General features: G+C 34.2%; 1 protein-coding gene and 1 pseudogene across 3 annotated transcripts; one reads left to right on the top strand and one right to left on the bottom strand.

Moving 5' to 3' along the window:
- Window positions 1-441: 441 nt before the first annotated feature.
- Window positions 442-17,797, top strand: LOC124845656 (uncharacterized). 3 transcript variants are annotated; one of them, XR_015784592.1, is made up of 12 exons: window positions 442-629; window positions 818-1,073; window positions 1,848-1,925; window positions 2,039-2,553; window positions 3,926-4,552; window positions 4,983-5,137; window positions 14,924-15,123; window positions 15,207-15,340; window positions 15,500-15,825; window positions 15,922-16,025; window positions 17,006-17,178; window positions 17,307-17,797. XR_015784592.1 is itself a non-coding variant. In XM_088108145.1 (11 exons), exons 2-11 carry the CDS (start codon window positions 854-856, stop codon window positions 17,062-17,064), a joined length of 2,418 nt encoding a protein of 805 aa, XP_087964271.1. In that variant the 5' UTR covers window positions 442-629; window positions 818-853; the 3' UTR covers window positions 17,065-17,797. The 3 variants fall into 3 exon arrangements, 2 of the variants coding, with proteins under 2 accessions (XP_087964271.1, XP_087964272.1); XM_088108145.1 differs by having other exon boundaries at window positions 17,006-17,797; XM_088108146.1 differs by lacking the exon at window positions 442-629 and having other exon boundaries at window positions 1,018-1,073; window positions 2,083-2,553; window positions 17,006-17,797.
- A 1,449-nt stretch (window positions 17,798-19,246) lies between these two features.
- On the bottom strand, window positions 19,247-20,313 carry LOC148202977 (uncharacterized; annotated as a pseudogene).
- Between the last annotated feature and the right edge of the window lie 7,522 nt (window positions 20,314-27,835).

Below are 27,835 nucleotides of genomic sequence, written 5' to 3'. Positions count from 1 at the left end.
GAGTATATAGGTGAAACATTGAGATAGTTATTAGGGTTTTTATATTTTTAATACTTATTTTATTAATTTTATATTAGTAAAATGAAATATAATATAAGGCATTTAAAAATAAGTATGGAAGTACTTTTGTTTTTATATAATAAAAGTGTATATATATATATATATATGTATATATAAATTATCCTTATATGAGAATAGTGATTTTAAATATAGGAATATTTTGAAATAATGGTAATGAGGATTCAGTTTTGTCCACCAAATATAAACCTTTTTCTTTTTGCTATATTTGAGTCCGGCATTCATAAGAAAAATTATCATTTTGAAAAGAAAGGCTGAACTAAATTAAGCAAAGGATAGAATCATTTATACTTTATTTTATAATATTTTAAATTCATCATTCTAGAAGAAATTTATGCCATTTACAAAAATAAAAAAAGATGAGAGAAATATAGAATTGAAGTTGAAGGCACCTGAAGAACAAAAAGTTGATGCCACCAGAAAATGGTTAAGCTAATAATTTGCCACAATTTGCATGCATACGAACATTCTCACTGATCGCGACTCCAGCTTCGGATCTTCCGCCACTTCCCTTCCCAATCTCTTCGCACCAACGCTACATCCTTCTTCAGGTAACCATCCAATTCGAATCAATTCTCCGTTTCAAATTCGCTTTACTCGTTTGTTCCAATTCCGCTTTCGTATTTTCACTCTCGTTTTGTTCACTCAGTTCCAGTAGAATCCTTTTCGCGCTTTACGATTCGGTAATAATTGGAGATTCCATTGCTATTTGCTGAAATTGAATCGTGTGAATTTGCAGACGATATTGTTTTTTTTTTTATTTTTTAGTGGCGCAATGAATTTTTTGATGCGGTCTACAAGTGGCATGTATGGACCTGTTCCTGCTCCGGAGCCTCGTTCTGATACGCATCAAAGGTCTGTATCTGCTGGATCTTCTTTGGAGACTCTTGTGACTAATGATCCGTATGCACGCTCTGATGCCAAGGTGGATTTTGGCGTCATTAATAAGCACTCCGATGTTGACGAGGAAGAAGGATGGATTACCATTCCATGCAGTATATCTTCTCTTCACCTATCATTTTCCTGCTTGTTTTCTATTATTGTTGATACTTTGGTCTGGTATCTGAATTTTGGACATGGATATAGAATCTGATGGCAATATGGTTCGAATTTGTCCTGTGTTATTTATTTACATTTAATGTTTGCCCAAGATGACAATTGTTTATTTATTTATTTCATCCGAGAAATGTAAGCAACATATTATCTGCCACACTTGCTATCGAGTGTGGAGAAAGAAACTTACTCGTCATTGTGGGAGAAAAATGGGAGGAATGGGTTGTTCTTTTGCAAGCGGTAATATGATACCGCCAGCTTTCACTTGTAATTTTAGGGTATGTTCGGGACAAATTTGTTTATCTCTGGTAAATGTTCTCTAATGTGATCGATTTTAAAATGAAAATAAGAAGATAGATCAATGTAAACTTAATGTTTATTAACCTTACATATATGGATATAAAAAATAAATATTTACCTTCTTCAAAACAAAACTCCCCGACATACCCTTTGCAAATATTTATGTGAGAGGACATGGTCATCATTTTCTGCTGCTCGTCAATCTAGAGTATCGTATTGATTTACCCTTTGCAAATATATATGCTTAGCATATGACTAAAATTAAAATCATATCAGTGTTTTTGTTAGCATCCAGTTCAACGGTTGAATTAAACAGAATAATTTGTTTTAAGTCCTTCCTCTTGTATTTGATTTTATGGACCAGATTTCTCTGCATGTATGATGCGATACACACAATGCTCGATTTCATTTTGCAGAGGAACTTCCAGAAAACTGGACTTGTACACCAGATATACTGTCTCTGCGCTCTCTTGATCGTTCCTTTCTTTTCCCTGGTAATAGATTGTTTTATTCTTTAAATATGTTAATATCGGTTTTGGCATGTGTAATTTGGTCAGCTGGCTTTCACAAAAAAGTTTAGCAGACCTAATTTATACCTGTAATTCAGGTGAACAAGTTCATATATTGGCATGCTTGTCTGCATGTAAGCAGGATACGTCATCGTTCAAAATTGCTGCAGCAATAAGTGAGAATGGCACTGGCCACAACCCCATGAAAGAAAATGGAAACACTGAAAACAGAAATAATACAGTGTCTGGACAAGGGGAACTGAGTACCGGTGGTAAAGATCAGCTGGATGATGTTTCTGATGTTGAAAACCTTCTTCAAAAAGAGGGTCTCAAAAGACAAACTTCAATATTGTTGCAAAAGTTAGAAAATTCTCACTTCTTTGTGAGGATTTCCGAGTCAGATGATCCCCTTTGGTCCAAAAGAAGCTCTACAGAAAATCCTCCCAACACTTGTAATGCAAATAATGAAAAGGGATCAAAAATGACATCCGAGGGGTCCACATTGTCTTCTTTTTGTGCTGTTATTGATAGAGGAAATTTTGATTCAAATGTTCCTGGTGGAGTGGCGAGAAATTCGGTGAAGTGCTGTGCTTTACCTAATGGAGACATAGTGGTATGTGTCATAAAAGTTCGAAACTATGATTGTGCATTTAATTGATCTAATATTATTAAGGAGAGACAGAGGTGTTTTTTGTTTGTTACTATTTGAATTTAAAGTTCCACTGTCAGATAAATTACTCTTCATTCATTAAATTTGGGATCAATCAATATATTGGTAAAACCATTTTGAAGGAGTTAGAGGTTAATAGTTTGTCTACAGACACGATTTATGATAATAAGTTATGCTGTTGTTTTATTCATGTAGCCAATCCCACTAGTGGGAAAAAGATTTCCTTGTTTTTGGTTGTTGTGTACTCTATTTTTTGTTGTTGCCAGCTTATGTCTGTTGGTTTCTTCTTCTTTTGGAATAATAATTACTATTTTTCATGCCGTATAATTTCTTTGAGATATTGTTTTCCTTCATACTATGGCGTAAACAGTGAAGATATGATTTTGAAATCAATTATTTGTAATGAATAACATGCAAACTGGAGGAGGATCCAAATCTGTAGTTTGGGTTAGATGCTTACTTTATCCTTGTTGCCACTGAACTTATTATATATATAATTACGTTTATGGCCCCTCTTTAGTGTTCAGCCGTGCTTATGCTTTTACGCGTTTTTCTTTTATCTAGGATTTTTCTTGGATGATATCTTGCTCTTACTCTAGTTGTATTTTCCTCTTCTTTGTAGTGAAATTTCTTTCTTCAATAAAATAATCCAGTCCAATACATTGTTTGTCCATACTTCTGGAAGACTAGAAAAAGCTTTTACAGAACTAAGACATGCAACACTGCAGGTCAATCCACTTGTTCTTCTTATTATTGTTAGTTAAATATGGAGAATCTTTAAGTTAGATGGTAATGCTCGAGTGCATTTGGATGAGGTCGTAGAATAGGTTTATCGTATGCTCTGCTTGGATTCACTGTTTAACAGATAACATCTGCAATTTTATATTTTCTCTGGAGTATTTAGAGCATAAATTTCAATATGCATACGGTACTTGGACCTACTACTGTGGAGCATATTTACTTGTGTAATTACATCATCACTGGCCTATCTCTAAGATGTTCTTTACAACTGAAAATTCATTGCTTCAAACTGTTTTTTGGATGCTTTCACCTCAGTCTCTTCTTTTTATTGGACATTTCCTTTTACTAAATTTTAAATATCTTTTAGCAGTGTATACCTTTCCTCTGTCACGCCTTTGAAGGCATTTGTGAATTTTCGCGGGGGAAATCTTACTTAATCAAGAAATTCTTTCTATATAACTTCTTGACTTCTGGGGTGTTATCCTTTAATATGCAAAAAACTTTTGGCAAGGTTAATTATTTTAATAACTCTGATCATTGATCTAATTCAGTTTTCCTATGTGGAAGGATGCAGGTTATTTTACAGGTGAATGTTGCTGTTAATTTTCTTAGAGATCCTTGTATAGAAATTCTTCAATTTGAAAAACTTCAGGAGAGAATGTCATCTCCTGACAGCAGGTTGAATGCACTTTATACAGATCAGGATTCATGTGCAGACCTGTTAAATTGGATACTTCCTTTGGATAACGGGAAGCCTTCTGCTTGTCCACCATCTCCTCATTTAACTTCAACTTCAGGAATCGGTAACTCGTCTCAGAGGTCCAATATGTCAGGATCATCTAGCTCTCAATTATTCTCCTTTAGCAATTTTAGAAGTTACTCCATGTCATCATTGCCGCAACCTGTGAATGCTCCAGCAGCTCCTGTTAAAGCAGCTAGTTCCAAGCCAAGTTTTGACATTGAGGAGTGGGATCAAATCTCATCTCAGAAATATTTATGGAAGAAAATGGGGGTTGAAGGACTTCTATCTTTTCGAGGTGTTTCATTGGAACGAGATAGATTTTATGTTTGTTGTGGATTAGAAGGCCTATATACACCAGGAAGAAGGTGGAGAAGGAAACTTGAAATAATACAACCATTAGACATTCATTCTTTTGCTGCTGATGTCAATTCGGATGATCTTCTTTGCGTTCAGATAAAGGTTTGAACTACGATGTCATCCATCAAATTTAACAATTTTTTGTGTATCGTTTTGTGAACATCCTATCCTAATATCTTAATCTGTCAGATGAAGATACATGAGTGGTTTTATATTATATTTCGAGCACACTGTCACGCAAGAGCCCTTAAGCTTGAACCGTGGAGAAAATATCTTATGATGAAATTAAACTTAGTTTTATGAAAGAATGGGGCTTAGAGGGATTGAACTCTGGACTACTTGATCCTTGAGACTTTGATACCATGTAATAAATCAACTATGCTAATAGCTTAAGCTGTTAGGTGAAAACATGAATGGTTTAATTATTTATATTATATTTAATGTATATTATGTTTTCATGCTTCTCTTTTAGCCATTTTAACTGTTTTTTTTCAGTTCTGCTTTTATTAACAGTGCTTTACCTGTTCTCCAGAATGTTGCTCCTACACATGCTCCAGATATTGTGATATTTATAGATACCATTACTCTTGTTTTTGAGGAACTAGCACAAAATGGATCACTGTCGTCGTTGCCGATTTCATGTATTGAAGCTGGAAATGATCATTCTTTACCAAATCTAGTGCTCAGGTTATTTTACCGAATCAGTATTTTAATGTTTGTTATAACTCTCTATCATTACTTTTCTGATGTCTTGGTTGATCTTAATACATGGCTATCAAATTAAATCTGCTTGTGTAGATGGATAACTCCATCCCCAAACATGTAAAACAAACCTTGTCAAACGGGGGAAGGGGGTTCAATAATCAATATGCACTTGAGAAAGTACTAACCAGAGTTCCCAAACAGTTTGACTTCTGGAGTCTACACCATTACCACCATTAAAGTAGATTCAAAAGATAAATCAATATATATGGAGACTGATAGGGCATGCATCGTGTTAGAATGGATATCTCATCTGTTAAATGATTGGCTTGTGCTTTGTGAAGCCAAATTCGCTACTCTATATTATAATAATTGTAACCGTTGTTCAGTTTGCTTTACGAAATTGCTTCCTGCACCCCATTAATTTCTACCTGAACCCTATCATTTTTTGGAATTCCACTTTTACCCTTGATTGTTTTATATGAAAGTTGTCTCCTTCCTAGGTACTGGTTCACTGTGTGTTCGTGTGGGTTCTCCGGGAAGCTTTGTTAGAGGTGCGTAATAAATGTTGAAGGTAAGATCTCCAGAAATAGAAATCTGGAAATAGACTTCTGAGAAATATGACCCGGAATAGGTGTGGGAGGTGAGAAAAGGTTTTCCTTTTACTAAGATTAAAGTACCATTCTGGAAAGATCAATTTGGAAGGAATTGAGTTGACCATGCATAAGGCTTTCGAAAATGAATTAAATATTGTATTGTTGAATATGTGTTCCAGAAAAGGAAATCCTGTCGTATAGATGTGCTTTTCGAAAGGCCATTCCGAAAGTGTGAAAATGTTCATTTCGCAATTCTTTATCCCGACCTAAAGTTGACAATTCCGGAATGCCCTTTGAATAGGAGTTTCGGAATTGTGCTAGTACAACAGAGAAAGTTAAATCCAAATCCAAATTCCTCCAAAACGAACTAAAATTTCAACTACCACTACTAAATTACGAAATGGACTTCAATCATGTTAGTTAGACTCATTTCTATTACTTTTGACTCTTCGATTTCTTGTTGTTGATAACCATTTGGCTTGTTCTGGTCATTTGTGGTCGAACGTTCTCTTGTGAGCGTTCGATTATGTAGTTCGTTTTTGTTTTTGGCTAGACTGTTCGGTCTTTGCTGTACTCGGCCTATGTTCGGTCTCTACTGCTTACGATCGTTTAGTTTTATTTCTATCGCTTGGATTGGCTATATATTGTAGCCTGTCTCTGTTTACAGAAAGTATTTCAATCTCGAAATATTCTGATCATCTTTCTCTCTGTGTTTTTTTCTCTTCTTCCTTTTCTGGGATTTCTATTTCTTTGTTTCACACTCGAATCCAACAATTGGCGCCCACCGTGGGGCAGTGAATCAAGAAACTCAAGAAGCGATGACAACCAAGTTCGATATTGAGAAGTTCAATGGTTCTAATGATTTCCGGTTGTGGAAGATCAAGATGGAGGCTATCTTGATACAGCAGGGATGCGATGAAGCGTTGAAGGGTGAGTTGAACATGAGTGCTGCGATGTCACAAGAAGAGAAGAAAAGAATGGTTGATAAAACAAGAAACACAATCATACTGTGTCTGAGTGATAAGGCACTGAGTGAGGTTGCGAAGGAGAAGATTGCGGCTGGAATTTGGGCGAAGTTGTAATCTTTGTACATGACGAGATCGCTGGCTCATAGGTTGTATTTGAAGCAACAACTCTATTCGTTCAAGATGACAAAATCAAGAATCATAGAGGAGCAGCTTGCAGAATTCAGCAAGATTGTTGATGATTTGGAAAATATTGACGTGAGGTTGGAAGATGAAGATAAAGTTGTTATTTTTCTGAATGCGCTTCCAAGAACTTTTGAGCATTTCAGGGATGACTTGCTCTATGGTAAGGATCAGGTGATTACTCTAGAGGAGGTTGTGATGTCAATTCGAACCAAGGAGTTTCAAAAGCTCCAAGATTCGAAGGCAACCGAGGAGGTGGCATCTGGGCTGATTTCGCTGAAAGGGAAATGGAAGAAGCACGCTGGAAATGGGAAGAAGTCGAAGCTAGAAGGTGTGAAACAGGTGAGATGTTTCAAGTGTCAAAAGATGGGACATATCAAGAAGTATTATCCAGAGAAGGGCAAAACCGTTTGGCCACAGGAAACTGCTGATGTGGCAGAGACTTCTGAAGGATATGAATCTCTTGGTGTTCTGGTGGCTTCGTCTGAAGATTCTCAAAGAAGCTGGGTCATGGATTCTGGCTGCAGCTATCACATGTGTCCGGTGAAGGAGTTCTTTGAGAATCTGGATCAGAAGGAGCATGGAAATGTGCTGCTGGGAAATAACAAGGCTTGCCGAGTGCAAGGAGTGGGGTCGGTAAGACTGAAGATGTTTGATAACCAAGAGATGGTACTGCAGGATGTGAAGTATGTGCCTGAACTGAAGAGAAATTTGATTTCAATAAGTTCCTTTGATCTTAGAGGTTACACCATGAAAGTCGAGCATGGAGTGATGAGGGTGTGTTCTGGAAATTCTGTGGTTGTCAAAGGCAGAAGGAAGAATGACTTGTGCATTTTGGAGGGATCCAAGTCATTGGTCATGTCTCAATAGCAAGTGGGAAGACTGAGAACAACGCTCGACTTTGGCACTTGAGGATGAGTCATATCAGTGAGAAGGGTCTTGAAGAATTGGAGAAGCAAGGCTTACTTCTAGGTGATAAACTGCAGAAGCTGGATTTCTGTGACCATTGCGTCTTAGGGAAATCACACAGGATACCATTCGGTCAAGGGAAGCACTTAACCGAACGACCATTTGAGTACGCCCATGCTGACTTGTGGGGTCCTGCAAGAACTCATACTCATGGTGGATGAGTGTATTTCCTAAGCATAATTGATGATTTTTCAAGAAGAGTGTGGATTTACATTCTGAGAATAAATTTGAAACGTTTCAAAAATTCAAGGACTAACATACTCAAACCGAGAACCAATTAGGGTATAGGTTAAAATGTTTGAGAACTGACAATGGTCTTGAGTTTGTTTTAGAGGAATTTAATGAGTTCTGCAAGGTTAAAGGGATCAGTAGGCACAAGACTGTGGTGGGAGCTCCTCAACAGAATGGTTTGGCTGAAAGGATGAACAGAACAATTCTGGAGAGGGTTAGGTGCATGCTGCTTGGATCAGGGTTGTCAAAGGCTTTCTGGGAAGAGGTGGCCAATACAGCCGTATACCTGATTAACAGGAGTCCGTCTTCGGCTCTCAATTACAAAACACCAATAGAAGTTTAGAGTGGACGACCGACTGACTACTCAAACTTGAGGGTGTTCGATTCTTTGGCGTTCGCTCATGTCAAAGGAGATAAGCTGGATGCCCCAGCGGTGAGAAGTGTATTCCTTTGATATGTTGAAGGAGTTAAGGGATACAGGTCGTGGAGGTTAGATACTAAACCGTCCAAGGTGATCATTAGTAGGGATGTCGTTTTTGACGAAACAAGAATGACTATGCATGCTGGAAATCCTGAATGCGAGAAGAAGATGCTCGTTGAGGTGGAGCATACTACTGATGGGGTTGTTCAGTCGTTGAATGAGGAAGACCGAACGGGTGAAGGACAAGATGAAAACGTTCAGTCATTAGAGGAGAACCGAACGGGTGAAATGCGAACAGATCTTGATGATGAAACAGATGGTATATCTGGTTATGTGAGTCACTCAAGAGGAGATGGTGATGAATAGAGGAATTATCAGCTTGTCCGTGATAGGAAAAGAAGGATCTCTAAACCAACCAAACGGTTTGGAGAGGCGGATTTAATTTGCTACGCCTTGAATGCTGCTGAAGATCTTGAAAGCTCGGGTGAACCAAGAAGTTACAAGGAGGCTCTCCATAGCAGCGATCGTCATCTGTGGTAGGGTGCTATGGAGGAAGAGCTGGAGGCATTGAGGAAGAATAGCACCTGGAGATTGGTGGATCTGCCAAAGGGTAAGAAGGTTGTAGGTTCAAAATGGATCTTCAAGAAAAAAGAAGTTATACCAGGGGTGAGAAAGCAAGGTACACAACAAGACTTGTTGCCAAAGGCTTTACTCAGATTGAAGGTATAAATTATCATGAGATTTTTGCTCCTGTCGTGAAGCACTGTTCGGTCAGAGTTTTAATGGCGATAGTTACTCATCGCAATTTGCATCTAGAATAGTTGGATGTGAGGACTGCGTTTTTGCATGGAAACTTGGAGGAAACAATTTATATGAAGCAGTTGGAGGGATTTGCTGTGGATGATAGAGTGTTCCTGTTACAGAAGTCTTTTTATGGCTTAAAGCAAAGTCCAAGACAGTGGTATAGGAAATTTGATGATTTTCTGATGAAGCTAAACTTCAAGCGGTGCAATTATGATGACTGCATGTATACTCTGAACCGTGACAGTGAGGTATTGTATCTTCTTCTATATGTGGATGATATACTGATTACCAGCAGTGACATGAGCATGATTCATGAGATGAAAGCAAAGTTGAGTGGTGCTTTCGAAATGAAGGAGCTTGGAGAAGCAAGGCGAATCTTGGGCATTAACATAAAGAGAGATAAACTGAAGGGAAACTTGTTTTTATCTCAAAAGAGTTATTTGCAGAAGGTGATTTCAAGGTATCCAATGACTGAATCCAAACCGGCTTTCACACCGATCGGTCAACACTTGAAACTTACCAAAGAACAATGCCCGAAGACCGAGAATGAAAGGAGGAAGATGGAATCTGTTCCATTTTCAAATTCCCAAGAGCATCATGTATGGCATGGTCTGCACAAGACCTGACCTGGTGCATGGGGTAAGTGTTCTTAGTCGGTTTATGATTGATCCTGGACAAATTCATTGGGAAGCGTTGAAGTGGATGCTTAGATACATACAGGGGTCTCTTGATACTGGATTACTCTTCCAGAATAACTTTCAAGGTGGAGGTTATATTGAAGGTTTTGTTAATTTAGATTTTTCCAGGTGCATGGACATAAGGAAATCCCGTTCGGGATATGTGTTTACACTGTTCGGTACTGCTGTAAGTTGAAGGTCTACATTGCAATCAGTTGTTGCCCTGTCAACTACTGAAGCCGAATACTGTGCGCTCGCTGAAGGGGTAAAGGAGGTATTGTGGTTAAAAGGCTTGATTCGAGAATTGGGTATTGATCAAACGACCGTCCAGGTTTATTGTGACAGTCAGAGCGCCATACACTTGGCCAACTATCAGATTTACCATTTTAAAACAAAGCATATTGACGTCAAGCTGCATTTTGTCAGGAGCATTGTGGAATCTGTTGATGTCCAAATCTGCAAAATTGCATCTGAAGACAACCTGCAGATATGCTAACTAAGCCGCTTGCTAAAGAGAAGTTTCTGAAGTTGTTGTCCAGGATTGGTTTTTTACCGTTCGGTCTGTAATTATGTATCGTTCGGTAATTTTGTTCTTTCTTATAATAAATGAGTCTAGGTGGAGATTTGTTAGTTAGACTCACTTCTATTACTTTTGACCGTTCGATTTCTTGTTGTTGATAACAGTTCGGCTTGTTCTGGTTGTTTGTGGTCGAACGTTCTCTTGTGAGCGTTCGGTCATGTACGTTCCTTTTTTTCTTGGCTGGGCTATTCGGTCTTTGCTTCCACTGCTTACGATCGTTCAATTTTATTTCTGTCGCTTGGGTTGACTATATATTGTAACATGTCTCTGTTTACAAAAGCAGTTCAATCTCGAAATATTTTGATAATCTTTTTCTCTTGTGTTTTTTTCTCTTCTTCTTTTTCTGGGTTTTTTGTTTCTTTGTTTTACACTCGAATCCAACAAATCAAATAAATAAGGTGTGAAGCTAAGAATCATGGATCTCAGACTTTACAACGAAGAAGCTTTCGGAGCTTATAACGAAGGGAGAGAATCTTCCATTTCCATTTTCTAGAATTTTGTGAAGAAAATTGAAGGAAATTGAAGAGTGGAAAAGGTACTTCCATTGGGAACTCGGCACACGGTGACAGAGGAAGACGGTGTTGGCTTTGGCATTCCCGGATTTTCCGGAAATGCTTTCCAGAATGGAAAACTTGCCCAGCTACAATGTCCAGGAAAAGAAGAGGATTAGGTTTAGATTAAAAAGCTCCATGAGTTTACTTTTGACATTTCAGGTATTTAGTGGTTGCAGGTTGAAATTTGAATGGTGTGCAGGAAGCTATTGTCTTCTTGATATAGCTAGCAAAGTAGGCTCAGCCCAATATCCAAGGTGGAGCTAGTCCCTAAACTTATGTACTGATATATTTTTAAAAGTATTATATACTTTTTTAGAAATGAAAAATAATATTATTTTATTAATATATATATATATATATATATATATATATATATATATATTACTTAATTTTAAAAAGTTCGTATTCTTAATTTAGAATAGCTTTTTTCATGTTCTTTAAAATTGGGTCAAAATGTTTTTAAGTCATTTAAATTATGTTTCGGATGGGAGCAGTACAATTTTTTATTTGGCCCATTTGGTTGGACCGTGCGTTCTCTTAGCTATACTATGGGCTTTTGTGGATTTTGGACATCACTTCACTTTCTTGTATCTCTCTACTATTATTTTTTATTTCAAAAATATTTTACACTTTCTCATTATTTTTTTATTTCAAAAATATCCTACATTTCTCGACTATATTCAATAATCTTTCTCTTTCTCTTTTCATATTAATGGAACATTCATGTGACTCAGATTTTATACTTGTAATATATTACAAAATTTTAATTACACTTTTTCTTAAATAAGTTTGATTCAATCTTTTTTACACTGTTAAATATATGTTTTTTTCTTCAAATTACTTACTAAATGGTAAAATTTTGTTCTAAATTTTTAGAAAAATGTTTATATATATTGTGTTTTTTTTACATTTAATATTTATAATTTTTAACATTATATTATGTTTTAACTTACAGACATATTTGACTCAAATAACTTGGATAAAGTATTTAATTTATTATATAAATAATATAAAAATATTATTAAATACTTAAAATATAAAAGAAAAGTTATTTATTAAAGATTTAAAATTTATTTAGTTCTTTCGTCATTATAAAGTTTGTATATAATAATAATAATATATTATTTACTATTAATATTATTATGTTTATTATTTTGTATTTGTATTTAACTTTTAAGTTTATAAAATGTAACTAATATTGAAGTTTTTTCTGAATTTTATATTTTGTAATATTAAATCTAAGTCATATGAATGTTCCATTAATGTACAGAGAGAAAGAGAAAGATTGTTGAGGATAGTGGGAAGATGTAAGATATTTTTGAAATAAAAGAAATAGTGAAGAGATGTAAAATATTTTTGAAATAAAAAAATAGTGGGAAGTGAGAAGCACTTGGATGGAGGGATCAACACTCACTTCATTTGTACGGCCCTGTAGAACACTTGTCACTCTCTCACCTACTTGGGCTTCTTCCTGCTGCACCCTATTGTTTTCCTGTGCTCCCCCAAAACTTTTAAAATGGCTACATTATCCTTTGACCTACTTGGATAAAATCCGTATTTCAGTTCCATTTTCATTTGTTGCTCCGCAGACCATCATGCACCTCCCACCACTCCTGCACCTTTTTCCTTCATTTCTGCCCGCAGCTCCTTCCATCTTTCCTTCATTCCACCATCTTATCTTCTCTCCATTTCCTATCTTCATTTCCTCTCAATCATTTCTCCGCGACAAGACACCAAAAACACCTCCATTTTCTTCCTTGGGCAACTAAAGCCTCCATCTCCTCTCTTTTAACGTAGGTAACCAGATTTTGTTTCGGATTTGGGGATTTGTAAATCCGGTTTGTGTGTGAAATGCGTGCACCACCGGATTTCGAAATCCGGTGGTGACGGTGCAGGATTTTGAAAACCAGTTGTGTGGACACCGCAAGCTCTGCACCTCCATCTCCAGATTCTGGCGAACGACCAACGGCGACCTCCGACCACCAGCGGCGACCTCTTACCTCCAGTTCCCGTGCCTCCATACTGTTTCATTCGCCCTCCTTTTTCTGGTTGTGTTGTCTTGGTTGTTTGTTGTTGGGTGTTAATTGGTGATGATTGTGGGTCGTGGCTGATGAAGATGGTGCAGAGAGTTGGACTTGTGCGTTTGAAGGAGTGAGATGGAGGTTGTGTAATGAGAATCAAGGGAGAGTGTTGGGTGAAAGAGCTGGGGAAGAGAAATTCAGTGGCTACACTACCAAGAAACACACACCGGATTCCATGTTCCGATTCACTAATAACCTATATTAACATAATCGAATCATAATAGAATCTGGGAACAATGATGCATTACCGGATTACGAAATCTTATTAATATATAATTTGAAGGGGCAGAATGAAAGGACAGAAAAGTTGGGGGTGCTGGAAGAAAACAATGGGTGCCCCCCTCAACCTATTTACTGTGTTCAAATAAATTTACAGTCTCCTGCCTTGACTCTTAGTTAAACAAGGAAAAAAAAAACTACCGACAATAGCTCTTCCCAATATCAACACGCCCTTCATCCTTGAAAACTGTCATCGTGTTTGAGCTGCTACACTATCAACTATAGGGTACACTCAGTTGAAGGATTGTTTGTAGGCTTCATACATTGTCCACCGGGCAGTTGGGGTCGTCCTTGTTCATGATGGTCATTAACAATGTATTCCCTTTCATTTTACAGAAATAGAGTTTTCATTTTTTTACCACTCTGACCTCCGTTAAGCTCTCTTGTCTGAATTTCACTCCACCTCGACTGGTGGCCCCTCCGACACCAAACTCACTTTGCCTCCGCTACAACTTCACTCTAGTAGCTTCAACTGCACAAAGGCACTTGGAACAGCATTATCCATCAACAAAGTACTTAACTTCCGAAAGGCAAAATATGCTCAAGCCACCTTCCGCACCAAATCAAGTTTGTAAAGATTTAAGCATTGATATTAGTCGCCTTGTAATACCCACATCCACTTTCCCAACGCCACTTCAAGAAGACTTAATCCACATGACCTGCTCCACCGTCCCCTCTTCCCAATCAAACCATAATCCAACCATCTTGAAGCCTCCATCACCTATATTTTTTTATATCCGTACTGTTAGTGGTTAGTTTTGGTCAGTGGAGACTTGAACCACATTGTCTTCCATCCTTTCTTCTTCCAAACCCTTGAAACCAACCTTGTATATCTCAAATGTTAACAGGCATCTCCCATGATAATTTATTTTCTTCCCTTTTGTGTCTCCCTCTTTTGTCTCTTCTACCTCTCCCTGGCACCTCTCTTTCTACGGAAGTAGTAGCAGCACTCTAACTCCTCAAGATATAAGTTTGTTGAGTTGATTGTTTATACTCTGTGGTCGATCTCTCAGCAGAAATTATCTTGTTTTCATTTATAAAATGTAGCATATGGAGGAGGCATTAGTAGAGCGTGAAGTTAGCTTTTTATTTTTTTAATTGGTTAAAGCTTGTGAATTCCTTAATGTATATTTCTTTTGGCCATTCTCTAATGAAGGCTGCCCTCAAGCATGTTCCTCATCTTGCCCACTGTTGTCTCATTCTCTAATAATGAAGTGTACAATATTCTACGTAATCCAAAAAATTACCTTGGAGAATTAACGTATGTCTTTGTTCATGAAAAAAAAAAGAATATATCAGCATGTAGACAGTGAAGGTGATGCGTGTTTCTTGAACACTTGATTTTGTTGTTGAAATCAATCTCTTAGTTGTTTTTAAATTTTAAATAGATATAATATTATTATTCATCTTACTAAACGTTTCTAATTACAGGAGAGGTGAAGAGCATTCTTTTATTCTTAGACCAGCAACTTCTACATGGAATGATCTCGAGATTCAGAATGATAGAAGTTCTCACTTGTCAAAGTTGCAGCTTAGAAATAAAACATCAAAAATAAGTCTCAACAGACGAAAGACTGCTTTAATTAATGACCGGTATTCAATTTTGGTGTCATGTCGATGCAATTATACAGGTAGGTTTTCCAGCCACCTCGGTTTGCTGTTGTCCTATCAAATGAATTAAGGTGTTAATTAATTTTTTTTTGGCTTAATCTAGCGTCAAGATTGTTCTTTAAGCAACCAACCAATTGGCGACCACGTGGCTCAAGGGATATTATGATCTCTATTGTTGCAGATACGTCAAGACAGTCTCCTTCTGCTTGTGAGAAAACTTGCCAACCTCCCGTACAGGTTAATATATGGTTAACTATTTTCCAAATCAACTTGTGCTTTCATGTGAGCTCATTTATTTTGGTTTGATTATTTTCACATAGAAATTATCCGTATAAACTTTTATACTGCCATTATCCTCCATCACAATTAATTTATTATTTGATTTAATTTGGTCAGATCTTAACTCTTCAAGCTTCAAATTTGACCTCTGAGGATCTAACTTTGACAGTGGTCGCTCCAGCCTCATTTACTTCAACAGCCTTCCTGAATTCACTGACGAATCCAAGAAGTCCTTGTATAGGTTTCTTAGACTTTTCAGGAAGCGTAAATGACGATAGGGGAATTGGTGCCACCCAGGGACAAAGTTTTACTTCTGTTGTAAAAGATAATGAGAAACAAAGTTATGATGACAATGCTCAGGTTGCTTCTACGAGTGATGAAGTCATTCCTAGTGCCAATCCTAGTTGTACACATCTATGGTTTCATAGTAGAGTTCCACTTGGGTAATGTATCCAATCCTTCTCTCTTTGTCTCTTTTCTGTAAATTGTGTTTTTAGACTTGTACTAATTGATTTGAAGCCGTGTTTTGGCCACATTAGATGTGTTCCTTCTCGATCCAATGCCACTATCAAGCTTCAACTACTTCCATTGACTGATGGCATAATTGTTTTGGACACTTTGCAAATTGATGTCGAGGAGAAAGGTATAGATTTGCTGTACTTTTGGACCGTTTTTTTCCTCTTAATTTCTTGTTTGAGCATCTATGCAAAGAAATATTTGATTCATTCATATTAACGGGAAGAGGAACTGGTGGTTAAAGATCCGTTACTTGTATGATTGTCATGGTTATTTTGAAGTATCACTCATCTGCATAACAATAAGGTTTTATTGTTGGATTCCCTTAGCTGACGTTCCGCCACAGTTGCCCATCTGGTCCATTTTATATCATTAGTTTTGGTGCCTAACTTTAATTATTTATTTAACCAGAAAAGAGAAGTGAATATAATTGAGTCTGTCTTTCTGTACCAGCACTCATCTCTATTTATAAGCCAAACAGGATGGGATTGGAGAAAACTGAACCTTGGACTGTAAAGAGGAGATAAGTTGGGTGGCAGTGGCGAGTGGGCAGAAGTAGATAGTAGCATGTAACTTTACAAGTCGGGAACTGGAGGTGTGTGTAGTGGGGATGGAAGGCAGTGTGACATCAGGGACAAGCCAATCTAGAGATAACAGCACTGTTGGTATGGCCGCAGGCACAATCTTACTAAAACTCCCCAAAATTGAGATCTGTGATATAAAAGAGAGAAAAAGTGAATATTATTGAGTGTTTTGGAATACTAGCTCTAGTCTCTTCTTGTAGGTTGAGAGAAAGGGGAAAATAGGGAAAAAATCCTAATAGTTACAAATATATTCTAATTATACACTCGGAGTCTTTTCAAATTAGTGCTTATTTACAACAGTTCCCACCGTCATCTCTTTAGGTATTTATTTACATGTCAAGAGCATATGTTCTTACGAAACAGGTGAAAATTATGTAAACAAACAACATTGTTTATTTTACATTCCGCTTTATTAGTCTTAGGAAATACTTATTTCTTTGCAAAAATAGTCAAGCCCGTCATGATACAAAATGCCAAGACGACACAACTCAAGTTCTCACTGAGTTTCATTCGGGTGTAACAGGTGTTACCTATATTCCTGAGCGCTCATTAAAGATATTTGCAACTTCCAGTGTTTCCTAGGGAATTATGTACATTGGACATATAGCTGGTTGCATTTTACTCGGGTGCAGTAGAAACAAAAATGGATGATTTGCATACTGAATTTTGCAAAGTACTCTGAATAGCACAAAATGGGTAATTTGCTTGGACTTCAAATTGATCTTTCGATTTACTTTCAATAGCACAGATGTCCTTCTGTTAGTTGAAAATTGGGATGAAGTTGGGAAGTTTATATTAAATATGGTTACACTTTTGTGTTGTAGACCAACGAGCTTAAATAGAAGCTTGTTACACATCTCTTGAAGGGGAAGAATGTAATCTCTATTCCTATCATCTAAGTCGCACGTACACTTTGTCTTGAAGGAGGGAAAGAGAAAGAAAGAGTGTTTGGTTCTTTAAATTTCATTTCGTGTAAATTTTCTCCTTATTTGATATGTTTTTTACCTGAAAGATTATCATGCCAACTTCCAATTATTAATGCTTATCATGGAACTGAAGTAGGCTCGAACTATGATGATGAGTCTGTGATTTGAAAATTCCTTTTTTCTTGTTTCTAAGCTGAAAGAAACTCGAGCTGCAGGATAACCCCACATATATTCTTCCCATCAGAAGGATTTGGAACATACAAAAGTTCCAAGACTTGCTACTATTGGGAGTTATGGTACCAGAAAAAAATACAAAGATTTTAATTCAGTTCACAATGTAGAATATTCCTTTCGATTCTCAACTAGTCAAGAAGCTCTGTTAAATGTTTAATGTTGCATTGAGATATGAATTCAACTTTGATCAATACATTTTTGGTTAACACAAATTAACAGAATCTATTTACCTTTGTTGACCATAAAATTAAATGTAACGTAGATAGAGACATAAATAGCATAGAACCATAATTAAAGTAATGGTTGGTCATTCATCTCAAATCAAAATACCAAATCAGAAGAAGCAGTGAAGTAAAGCTCCATGTTCCATGCTGATCCCTTATAAAAGCAAGCCCCTAATCAATCAAAGTAAGCATGGGCGAATACAAGAAAAGGTCAATTCGACAAAAGAAAGTTGGGGAAGTAATAAGCAAAATCTTACCTTAATTTTTTTAATGATCACATTAGTCAAGTTTCAATTAAAATGTTATGCATTGATTTTCCATTATTTCCAGGTCATATTATAGTAGTTTGTGCACAACTACTGTCTAGAACTACCTCTAAAAATAGTTTTTTACACTTTTTACTTTTTGTTATACTCTTTAATTTATGTAAAATTATTTTATATATTTATTTTACGGTGTCAAAACTGACTCTATCATTCATCGTCTTTAATTTGTTTGTTTAGATCAAGGTTTTTATTACCGGGCATCTCATTTGTTATTAGTTTGAATTCTATCTTCTAATTCTTTTATGTTTAATTTTGAATAAATAACATCTTAAATTTAAACAAAAGAACGCGACCATAAATATAAATTAACAAATTTAATAAATTTAAAATTAATATTTCATTAATAAACTAAATAAGAAAATTATAATAATCTATACATTGGGTTTCTTTTTCTGATATCTAAATTTTGTTTGGCAGTTATAAGTTTTTAAATTAAAAATAATTAACTTATCAGTTATATATGTGATTTTTTTAAATTTAATTTTTTTATTTGACGAGTTTTTTAAATTTAATCATTTTTTAAAACTAAAATAATTATTTAGGCTATTATATTAAGGGAATTCTATATATTTTTTTTCCAATCCTTTAAATAATAATTTTATCAATTTTAATAGTTTTTCTTACTTTAAATATTTTTTATTTAATATTTTTAAATTTAAAGTAACTATTTATAATAACAAAATTAGCTAAAGAATAAATAAAACTATTTATAATAAAATTACAGAAATTATTTTTATTTATTTTTATTATTATAGTAATAATTTTATTATTTTTTACTATTATAAAAAAAGATAAATAAATATATATTCGCATGTATTTTTATAAGTAATAATAATAATAATTAAATTTTAACCTTGAAATGAAGCATGCAAAAATTTGGACACTTGTTCCATTCTAAGACTTACAATCACCAAATAGTTATTCAATATTTATGATCTAATCCTCGCTTCCATGAGCCGTACCGCTAGGACTTTTAACATATGATTTCTTAATTACAGAAAAATATTTTTATTTATTTATTTATTTTAAATATACGGACCAATAATAATTAAATATAGGACCAATAAAACAATAACATATAAACTATTATTAAAAAGTTGTTAAAAAAAAAATTTGTTAACACCTCGAATTCCTTCCCCCAAAATCTCACCAAAGAATTGGTTTGTTTGGATGATACAAACATCTTTTCCTTCTTCATAGTATAACTTGTTTCGCTATGTCGATGTGAAAGCTTATCTAATTGCTCCTCGGCTTCAATATCTTGATCACGAATTGTTCTGACATAACCTCCTGAATTATGGAAAGTGATTTTATGATTGCTTCATCTTCTTATCAGCTTTCTGATCAAGAATTTCTCCTTATCAGCTGCTGTGCGCTGCAGAGCCTCCAGCATTTCATCAACAGAAACAGTTGCATGCCTAGACTTCATTGATTTCATCTCATCCAATGCAGCTAGGATGTCCATCTCCCTTTTAGAATCCAAGGTTCTATTTTCCAATGATTTCATAGCATCTCCCATCTCTTCAGCATCCCTCTTCTGCTTATTTTATCAGCTTCTTTATCTTCTGCACGCTAATGTTCAAAATTTCTGGTTGCACCGGATTTTGTGGATCGGTCTTCATGGTAACTTCAGCTGAACATTTTTGGTGCATTTAAAATAGAATCTAAATTTTTGAATTCCAAGATACGTCTCGCCAATAACATCTTCTTTTCTGGAATTGAACTTGGTGCCTTTGTAGATGTAATTGCCACAAGTATTACATCGAATGCTCATGGGAAGCATCATGCGAACCTTCATCTGCTGGTTCTTGGGCCTTCTGCCTCTGGGAAGCTTGGAGGGATCAAAGTCCGGAGGGTAATACTTGTTCAAAACCTTCCTCTCTCCCATCTTTCTAAAAAAGTGGAAGGAAGACCAGGTGATGAGACGCTACCCCAAGCACGACGGCGAGGCACGGAGATGGGCACGGTGACAGCCGGCGAGGCGAGGCTAGGCACGGCGAGAACGTGACGACGGAGAAAATACGGTGGTAAGCGAGAAGAAACACAGAGTTCTGTATTTATAACAGGTCCTTCATATACATTATTGGATAGATACTGTATTTATAATAGAAAAAATATAAATTAAATCTAAAATATAAAATAAAAATTATAATAAATTAATTAAAGATAAAAGATAAAATATTTATATAAAATATCTAATATATCTTAAGCTATCTATCTATTTATGATATATTTTGTATTTATTTGCTTGTTAAATTCATAGATAAACATATATAAAGATAGATACTAACAAATTTTGTTATTTAAAATCTCTCTTAAGATAATATACTTTTGAAAGTATCTTGTATATATTTTACTAATATATTGAAGGATAATACATAAGTCTTTTACGGAATCCATAAATGAAGTGTAATTAGACAAAATTAATGACTCCATAAGTTTTATTATTCACATAGTATTAACATGGGTAATTAATTGTATATCTATAATAGTTTATAATAGTTTTGGAGGATTAGTTTGACAGATTAAGTTATTGTTTATTTTAAAACAAATTTCACATATTTAACTAAAATTATTTTGATTCGACTAATGAAATATATCAAATAATTTTGATTTAACTTGTTTTAAGTAGACGTAAAATGTGATAAGGTCAAACTTTGAATACAAAAGTGATGAAAGTGATTATTTAAGATTATTGAAATTTTGTAAATAATTTTAATATATATATACGTATGGATTAAGATTGGATTAATTCATTATGCATCAGTATTGAGTACGAGAGAGGGATAAAAAAATTTATACAATTTGTGCAACGTAATGAGGGTAGAAGTTGAACATAATCTAAATTAGGGAACATCTTATCTGTGATGGATTCCTTTGAAGTTATACAACATGGACATGACGAATTAATAGACTTTCTAACTATCTCTCGAACTGAAATGTATTTGATTCCACCATGGAAGATCGACCAGAAGAAGATAAATTAGACAACAAGATCCATGATGTTGATGCATAAGCTTTTGCCCAAGCCCATGTGTATGAGATGAGGTCTAGTGATGTGGAGACTCCTTAGTTTGTTGGTTCAACTAAGTTGACACAATTGTAAACGGTGTTAAGGCTCATGAATTTAAAGGCGACCAATGGATTGATCGATAAGAGTTTCACAAAATTGTTGTCGCTATTGAATGAAATGTCGCTAGATAGAAATACACTACCCATTCGTAATTATGATGCAAAAGAAATTCTTTATCTGATGGATATGGAGTTTAAAAGGATACATGCATGTTCGAATGATTGCATATTATACAAGAAAGAGTTTGAGGTTTTGAAAAAATGTCTAAAATATAGGTTATCATGATTCAAGCCAAAAAACAACAATGAAGATAGTGGTGAGATAAAAAAATATGGTTTTGCTTTGAAAATACTTTGAAACCTTCCAATCGTGGTCATACTTAAGCATTTGTTTACCAATCTAAAAGACACTAAAATCCTTAGATGGCATGTAGATGAGAGAACAACTAACGGGATGCTTTGTCATCTAAGTGATTTAATGCAATGAAAAAATATTCATCAACAACTCCCCCAATTCGGTTAAGAATGTAGAAATTTTTGGTTTGGTTTAATTATTGATGGAATAAATTTGTTTGGTAATTTAAGTAGCAATCACAATTGTTGGCCTGTTATATTAACAATTTACAATTTATCGCCTTGATTGTGCATGAAGAGAAAATACATAATGTTATCTATGATTATATCTGGTCCAAGACAGTCTGGAAATGAAATAAATGTTTATCTCAACCCACCCATTGAAGACTTGAAGTTGTTGTGGTTGAAATATTTGATGCATTCGCTTGTGAAACTTTCGTGATGCATGCAATGTTATTTTGCATCATTAATAACTTTCCCAACTTACGGTAATTTGTCAGGGTACAATGTTAATGGTCATAAAGCATGTCCTGTATGTGAAAAAAACACTACAACTCATCAATTGAAACACGGAAGGAAGTATGCATCATCGAAGATTTTTACTTTCTAATAATCCATATCGAAGATTTTTACTTTTTAATAATCCATATCAAAGGTTAAAAAAACATTCAATAGACATTTTAAGAGAATAACAATACACCAATTCTATTGACTGACCTTCAAATTTGTGGAAAAGTTTATAAAGTACATCATGTATTTGGGAAAACATCGAAAAAGACATCTGCAATGAACCCTTGAAAAAAAAATTAATATTATTTGATCTTCTATACTGGTCAAAGTTAGATATTAGAAATCAACCAAGGTCATAGAGTGTATCAGATTTAAAATAAATATTTAATTTTAAGGGTCTATGACAATAGTTCTTGCAAGAACCAACTGTCATATACCCTTAAAATTCAATATTTATTTAAAATATGATATACTCTATGGCAATGGTTTTTTGTAGAACTGTTGTCAAAAACCCAGTCTATGGTTTTTTTTTCTTAATATATTTTATAATGAAAAAGTGGACCATCCTAGTATATTGAGTTGGACTTTTCAATTTATCAAGTTGTTTTGGTTTGTTAAATTAGTTGATCAAAGGTGAAGTGAGATAAACTCATTCACTCCACTGTTTTTTAAATAAAAATTAAAATGAAAAATAATTAAAAAAATATTTTTGTGTTAAACATGCAAGTATATAATAATGTTATAATTTAAATCATTAATACTTATAAATTAAATTCTAATTATTAATTATAATGAAATAATTTATCAAGTAAATAATTATTTTAATTTATTCAATTAGAGACATTAGTTAATCAATCAAATCTTAAAAAGTATTTATAGTGATATATATAAAAAGTGTAGGGATGACAAGTGTTTCTGATTTTTTTTAAGATTTGATTGGTTAATCTTAAAAAGTATTTACACTAGGGGATGACAAGTGTTTCTGATTTTTTCAATTGGAGCTACAGTAGGGATGACAGAGAAAAGGTTGGAGTGAGAGAGATGAAAGAGAAATGATTTACCGGATTTTAGTAGACAAAAATACCCTTATATATCATGGATTCTAAGTTTTAAGGTTAAGGGTATTTTAATAATTTTCAAAACTTAAAAAAAAAACCCCAAACCCTTACTCACCTCTCCCATTCCTCTCAATCATTTCTCTTTCATCTCTCTCACTCCAACCTTTTCTCTGTCATCCCTACTGTAGCTCCAATTGAAAAAATCAGAAACACTTGTCTTTAAACAATTTGCCTTTGTAAAGAGTTGAGTCATTGACATATTCACCTTGAGACAAAGGTTCATTCAAGATCTCTTCAATTTCACCATCTTCACTAACCTCTCTAATTTCATCATCTGCATATGTTGAATCATCATCTCTAAACAAACCCTCCAGGCCAATTACCAATTCTTTTGGATGTCATTATGCTTGTGAAAATTAGATAAAATTATATACGACAAAAATTATAAAATGAAAACTTATTATAAAGTCATTTTTTGTAAGAAATTGTTTAACAACGAGTGTTTCTGATTTATTCCAGGACAATTACCAATTCCTTTGATGTCATTATGCTTGTGAAAATTAGATAAAATTAGATAAGAAAAAAATTATAAAATAAAAACTCATTATAAAATCATTTTTTGTAAGAAATTGTTTAACAGCGAATATTTCTGATTTTTTCCAGGTCAATTACCAATTCCTTTATGCTTGTGAAAATTGGATAAAATTAGATAAGACAAAAATTACAATTATAAAATCATTTTTTTGTAAGATTGTTTAACGACAAGTGTTTTTTATTTTTTCAATTGGAGCTACAATAGGGATGACAGAGAAAAGATTGGAGTGAGAAAGATGAAAGAGGAATGAGAGAGGTGAGTATTGAGAATGAAAATTATTAAAATACCCTTAACCTTAAAACTTAGAATCCATGATATATAAGGATATTTTTGTCTAGTAAAATCCGGTACACATGGCTAAAATGTACCAACTGAAAAATAGGCGTACGCACGTTAGCAAACCCCATATATATATATATATATATAAACACATTTAATTATATAAAATATTTTTTAAAATTTTAATTGATTAGTTAATGTTTTTAATTAGATAAATTAAATTAATTATTATATTTACATGTTAAATTATTTTATTATAATTAATAATTAAAACTGAATTTTGTAAGTGTTAATGATTTAAATTATATTTAAAAAAAATATAATATAAAAAAATTAATCCCTTTAATTATTTTTATTTTTATTTTTAATTTTTAATTTTAGAAAAAAAAAAGACGTTTCAAGTCACGCCAAGCTGATTCGCATTTTGACTTGTCAAATTGACAAGCTAGACATACCAAACCAAAACAAGCTAACAAGTTGAAATTTTCAACCTGACCCGTTTTGTTACCCTTATTTCAGTTGGGAATCCCCAAACGTGTTTGAATAATTTCAAAGGTGTTCTTAAAAGAGTCTTGGTTGAAACTCGGTTAATTATATACACACCCATCTTAAGTGCTTTAATTCACAAAAATTTAAGAAGTTTTGCATTACTCCTTATCCTTCTCGCGATATCCATTAAAGTTTGATTTCTTCCTTTTGTCACACAGTAATGATATAGAGAACCAGACATAGTGTGTTGGAAAACACTTGAAGAAATTTTGCAAATTGACTATGTGTTTGTCCACTTATAGTGTATCTACCATAATACTCTCCACCTTTATCCAATCTCACAATCTTAAGTTGCTTTATGCACTATAAATATACTTCAACCTTAAAAACTTTAAAGGCATTTAAAGCTTTATCCTTATAATGAAGTAAGTAAAGATACATATATGGTGAGTAATCCTCAATAAAGGTGATGAAGTATCTTAGATTATTTGCATCCGTAAATATATGTATGAACTCCTTTTAGCACCTTTTTTGGACTTGTTAATTTGCTTACCTTTAATGCAATCCACACAAGTATCTAAAACTAGGAGCACAAAAGACCTTTTCTAAACACAAAATAAAACCACTACGTAAAACTAAATTGCACATCCCAATGGCCTCCACATGTGAACTCGTCTTGCTTTCTGAATAGATGTAATGTTCACTTCCCACTAGTCTCCTTAGGCTTTGCATATCCTATATAGTATTACAAACATGATTTGTAGATCCAAAATCAATTCACCATGTGTTATGATTATTACTAGTCATATTATATTCATAACAAAGAAAGGAAAATAATTACATTTCTTCTCTATCCAATTTTTAAACTTTAGGCAATCCTTCTCCATGTGTCTCTTCTTAAAGAAACTCTTAGACTCCTTCTTTATAACTAGCCTAGAACATGTATTTTCCTTTTGATTAACCCGATTATACTTATTCTTAAGAGAAGTAGTCAAATTCACCATTCCTCCTTCCTTCACTACCAATCTTTCCTCTTCTTGAACACATATAGTCAATAATGCATTAATAAACCACTTATCGCTATGTGTATTATAAGAAATTTTAAAAGGATAATATTTATAAGGCAAAGTACACAAAATATAATGTACTAAAAGGAATCAGACATAGTAACCTCCCATGCTTTTAGCTAAACTACAATGTCCCTTATGTGTATTATATGGGTATTTAATCTTGTTGTGATACTAAATGAAAAGATAAAGCAGAAAATAAATAAGGACTCACCTCCAGTCATTACCATGAGAATAATGTGCTTTTCAGTTTGAAACTCTGATAGTATAATATAATTTGGAAAAGAATAAATTTGAAGATCCAAAAGTTTATAGTTTTTGTAGCCAAGAATTTACGTTATATTCTCGTTAGGAGATATTTAACATATCAAATCCTTATCCTTATTTTACTTTTCACATTTCTTCTCATAGGATCTAGTTCCTTGTATTTAACTTAAAGTATTTAGCTTATACTTTATAGCACTTAATAACACCTTGCTAAAAGTGCAAATTTCAATGTTTATAGTTCTGTCATGGCTATTATTGTCTCTCAAGATTGTGTGTGGTGAGATCAAAGTGTTATAGCTATATATATATATATATATATATATATATATATATATATATATATATATATATATATATATATATATATATATATATTTCATATTGCTATTTACCCACTTTCTTTTACTAAGATCCCAAACTCTTGTTTTCAAAAAGTCCAAATCTATTTACTCCTCAAATCCAATATGCTCTTTTTCACTTTCCAATGCAGACTAAGAATATAAGATGAACTTATTTAGTATTTGCATCAATAATTTCAGCACATAGCCCATGAAATATGTCATTAAATAAATTAAGCTTTACACACAAATTTAATTTAAGTTTAATATTTATTTTTGTCTCTATTTTCGTTAGTTTGATTTAAAGTGGTCCTCAACTTTTTTAAATGTTTAAAGTTGTCCTATTTTTGTAATTTTTGTTCAATTTGGTACTTTTCTCTGATAGCGTCTAAATCGTTAATGACACAGTGTCCACGTGAGCCACTAGTGAATGATGTGGTTGCCACCTCATCTCATCTTCTTCCCAACATCCTCGACTTCATCGTCGCTGCATCACCGGTCACCAAACTCTCCCTCCTCGTCACTACGCCGCCGCAAGGCATCACAATCTTCTTCCTTGTTCCATATCCTCGTAATACTAACGCGAGACAACCAACATCTTCTTCGAGCAAGCCACAAATCACATATAAGCTACCTCACGAGCAACATGCAGAAAATCCTAAATCGCGCACCAGACCGCGAGAACCTCCATGGCTAGCCACCCAAACCAAACGCAAAGTCATCAACAGCGCAACCACGAACCAGTGCAGGAACCTTTATTAGTCATCACTTCCTCGCACAACCAACAAAAGTCACAACAAAACCCTAATGACCCATTTCATGCCTCCTTCACACGAAACCTCATTGCGAGTTCGAACTTGCTAATCAGAAAGCCTAAGACCACAAATTGTAAATGAAACCCAACATCTCTAGCACCGCAAATCAAATCAACTACAACAAGGCACCGTGCTCGTTCAACCACCACAGATTTGCACAATCGTGAAACCTTACTCTTGAGTCATCATAACGATCAACCATGGAAGCATCCACAAAACCCTTACATCAGCCACCTGCAAACACAAGCGTCAAATCACAAACCAAAAAATCATAATTGTGAAATCCACCTTCGCACCGCTATAGGAAGCCAAACTGCGAGCTAGAAAGCCCTAACCACCATGGACAACCACGTTAGAAAAAATGGACAACGTCATTTACTGATGGCTTACATGAACATTATGTCATTAAAAAAAAGACCACATTGAACAAAAATTACAAAAATTGGAACAACTTTGAATGTCTCAAGAAGTCAATAACCACTTTAAACAAAAAAGACAAAAAGAGGAATCAAAATAGGTATTAAACATTCACTTTAATTATAATTCATAAATTAGTTTAACATGGGTAAGAAAGTTCAAGTACAAGAAATTTATCTTTTAGTCTGAAATATACATCAATATTTAAAATAACCTAATAAATTATATAATAAATAACATTAAATTTATCATAAATAACATTACAAACACCTGTTTTTCAGTTGGTACATTTTAGCAATGTGTACCGGGTTTTAGTAGACAAAACTATCCTTATATATCATGGATTCTAAGTTTTAAGGTTAAGGGTATTTTAATAATTTTC

This window comes from Vigna umbellata, chromosome 3 (assembly GCF_029865625.1).
Source record: "Vigna umbellata cultivar VRB3 chromosome 3, Vumbellata_1.0, whole genome shotgun sequence".
Classification (NCBI taxonomy): domain Eukaryota; kingdom Viridiplantae; phylum Streptophyta; class Magnoliopsida; order Fabales; family Fabaceae; genus Vigna; species Vigna umbellata.
This window is presented reverse-complemented; position numbering and strand designations above follow the sequence as displayed.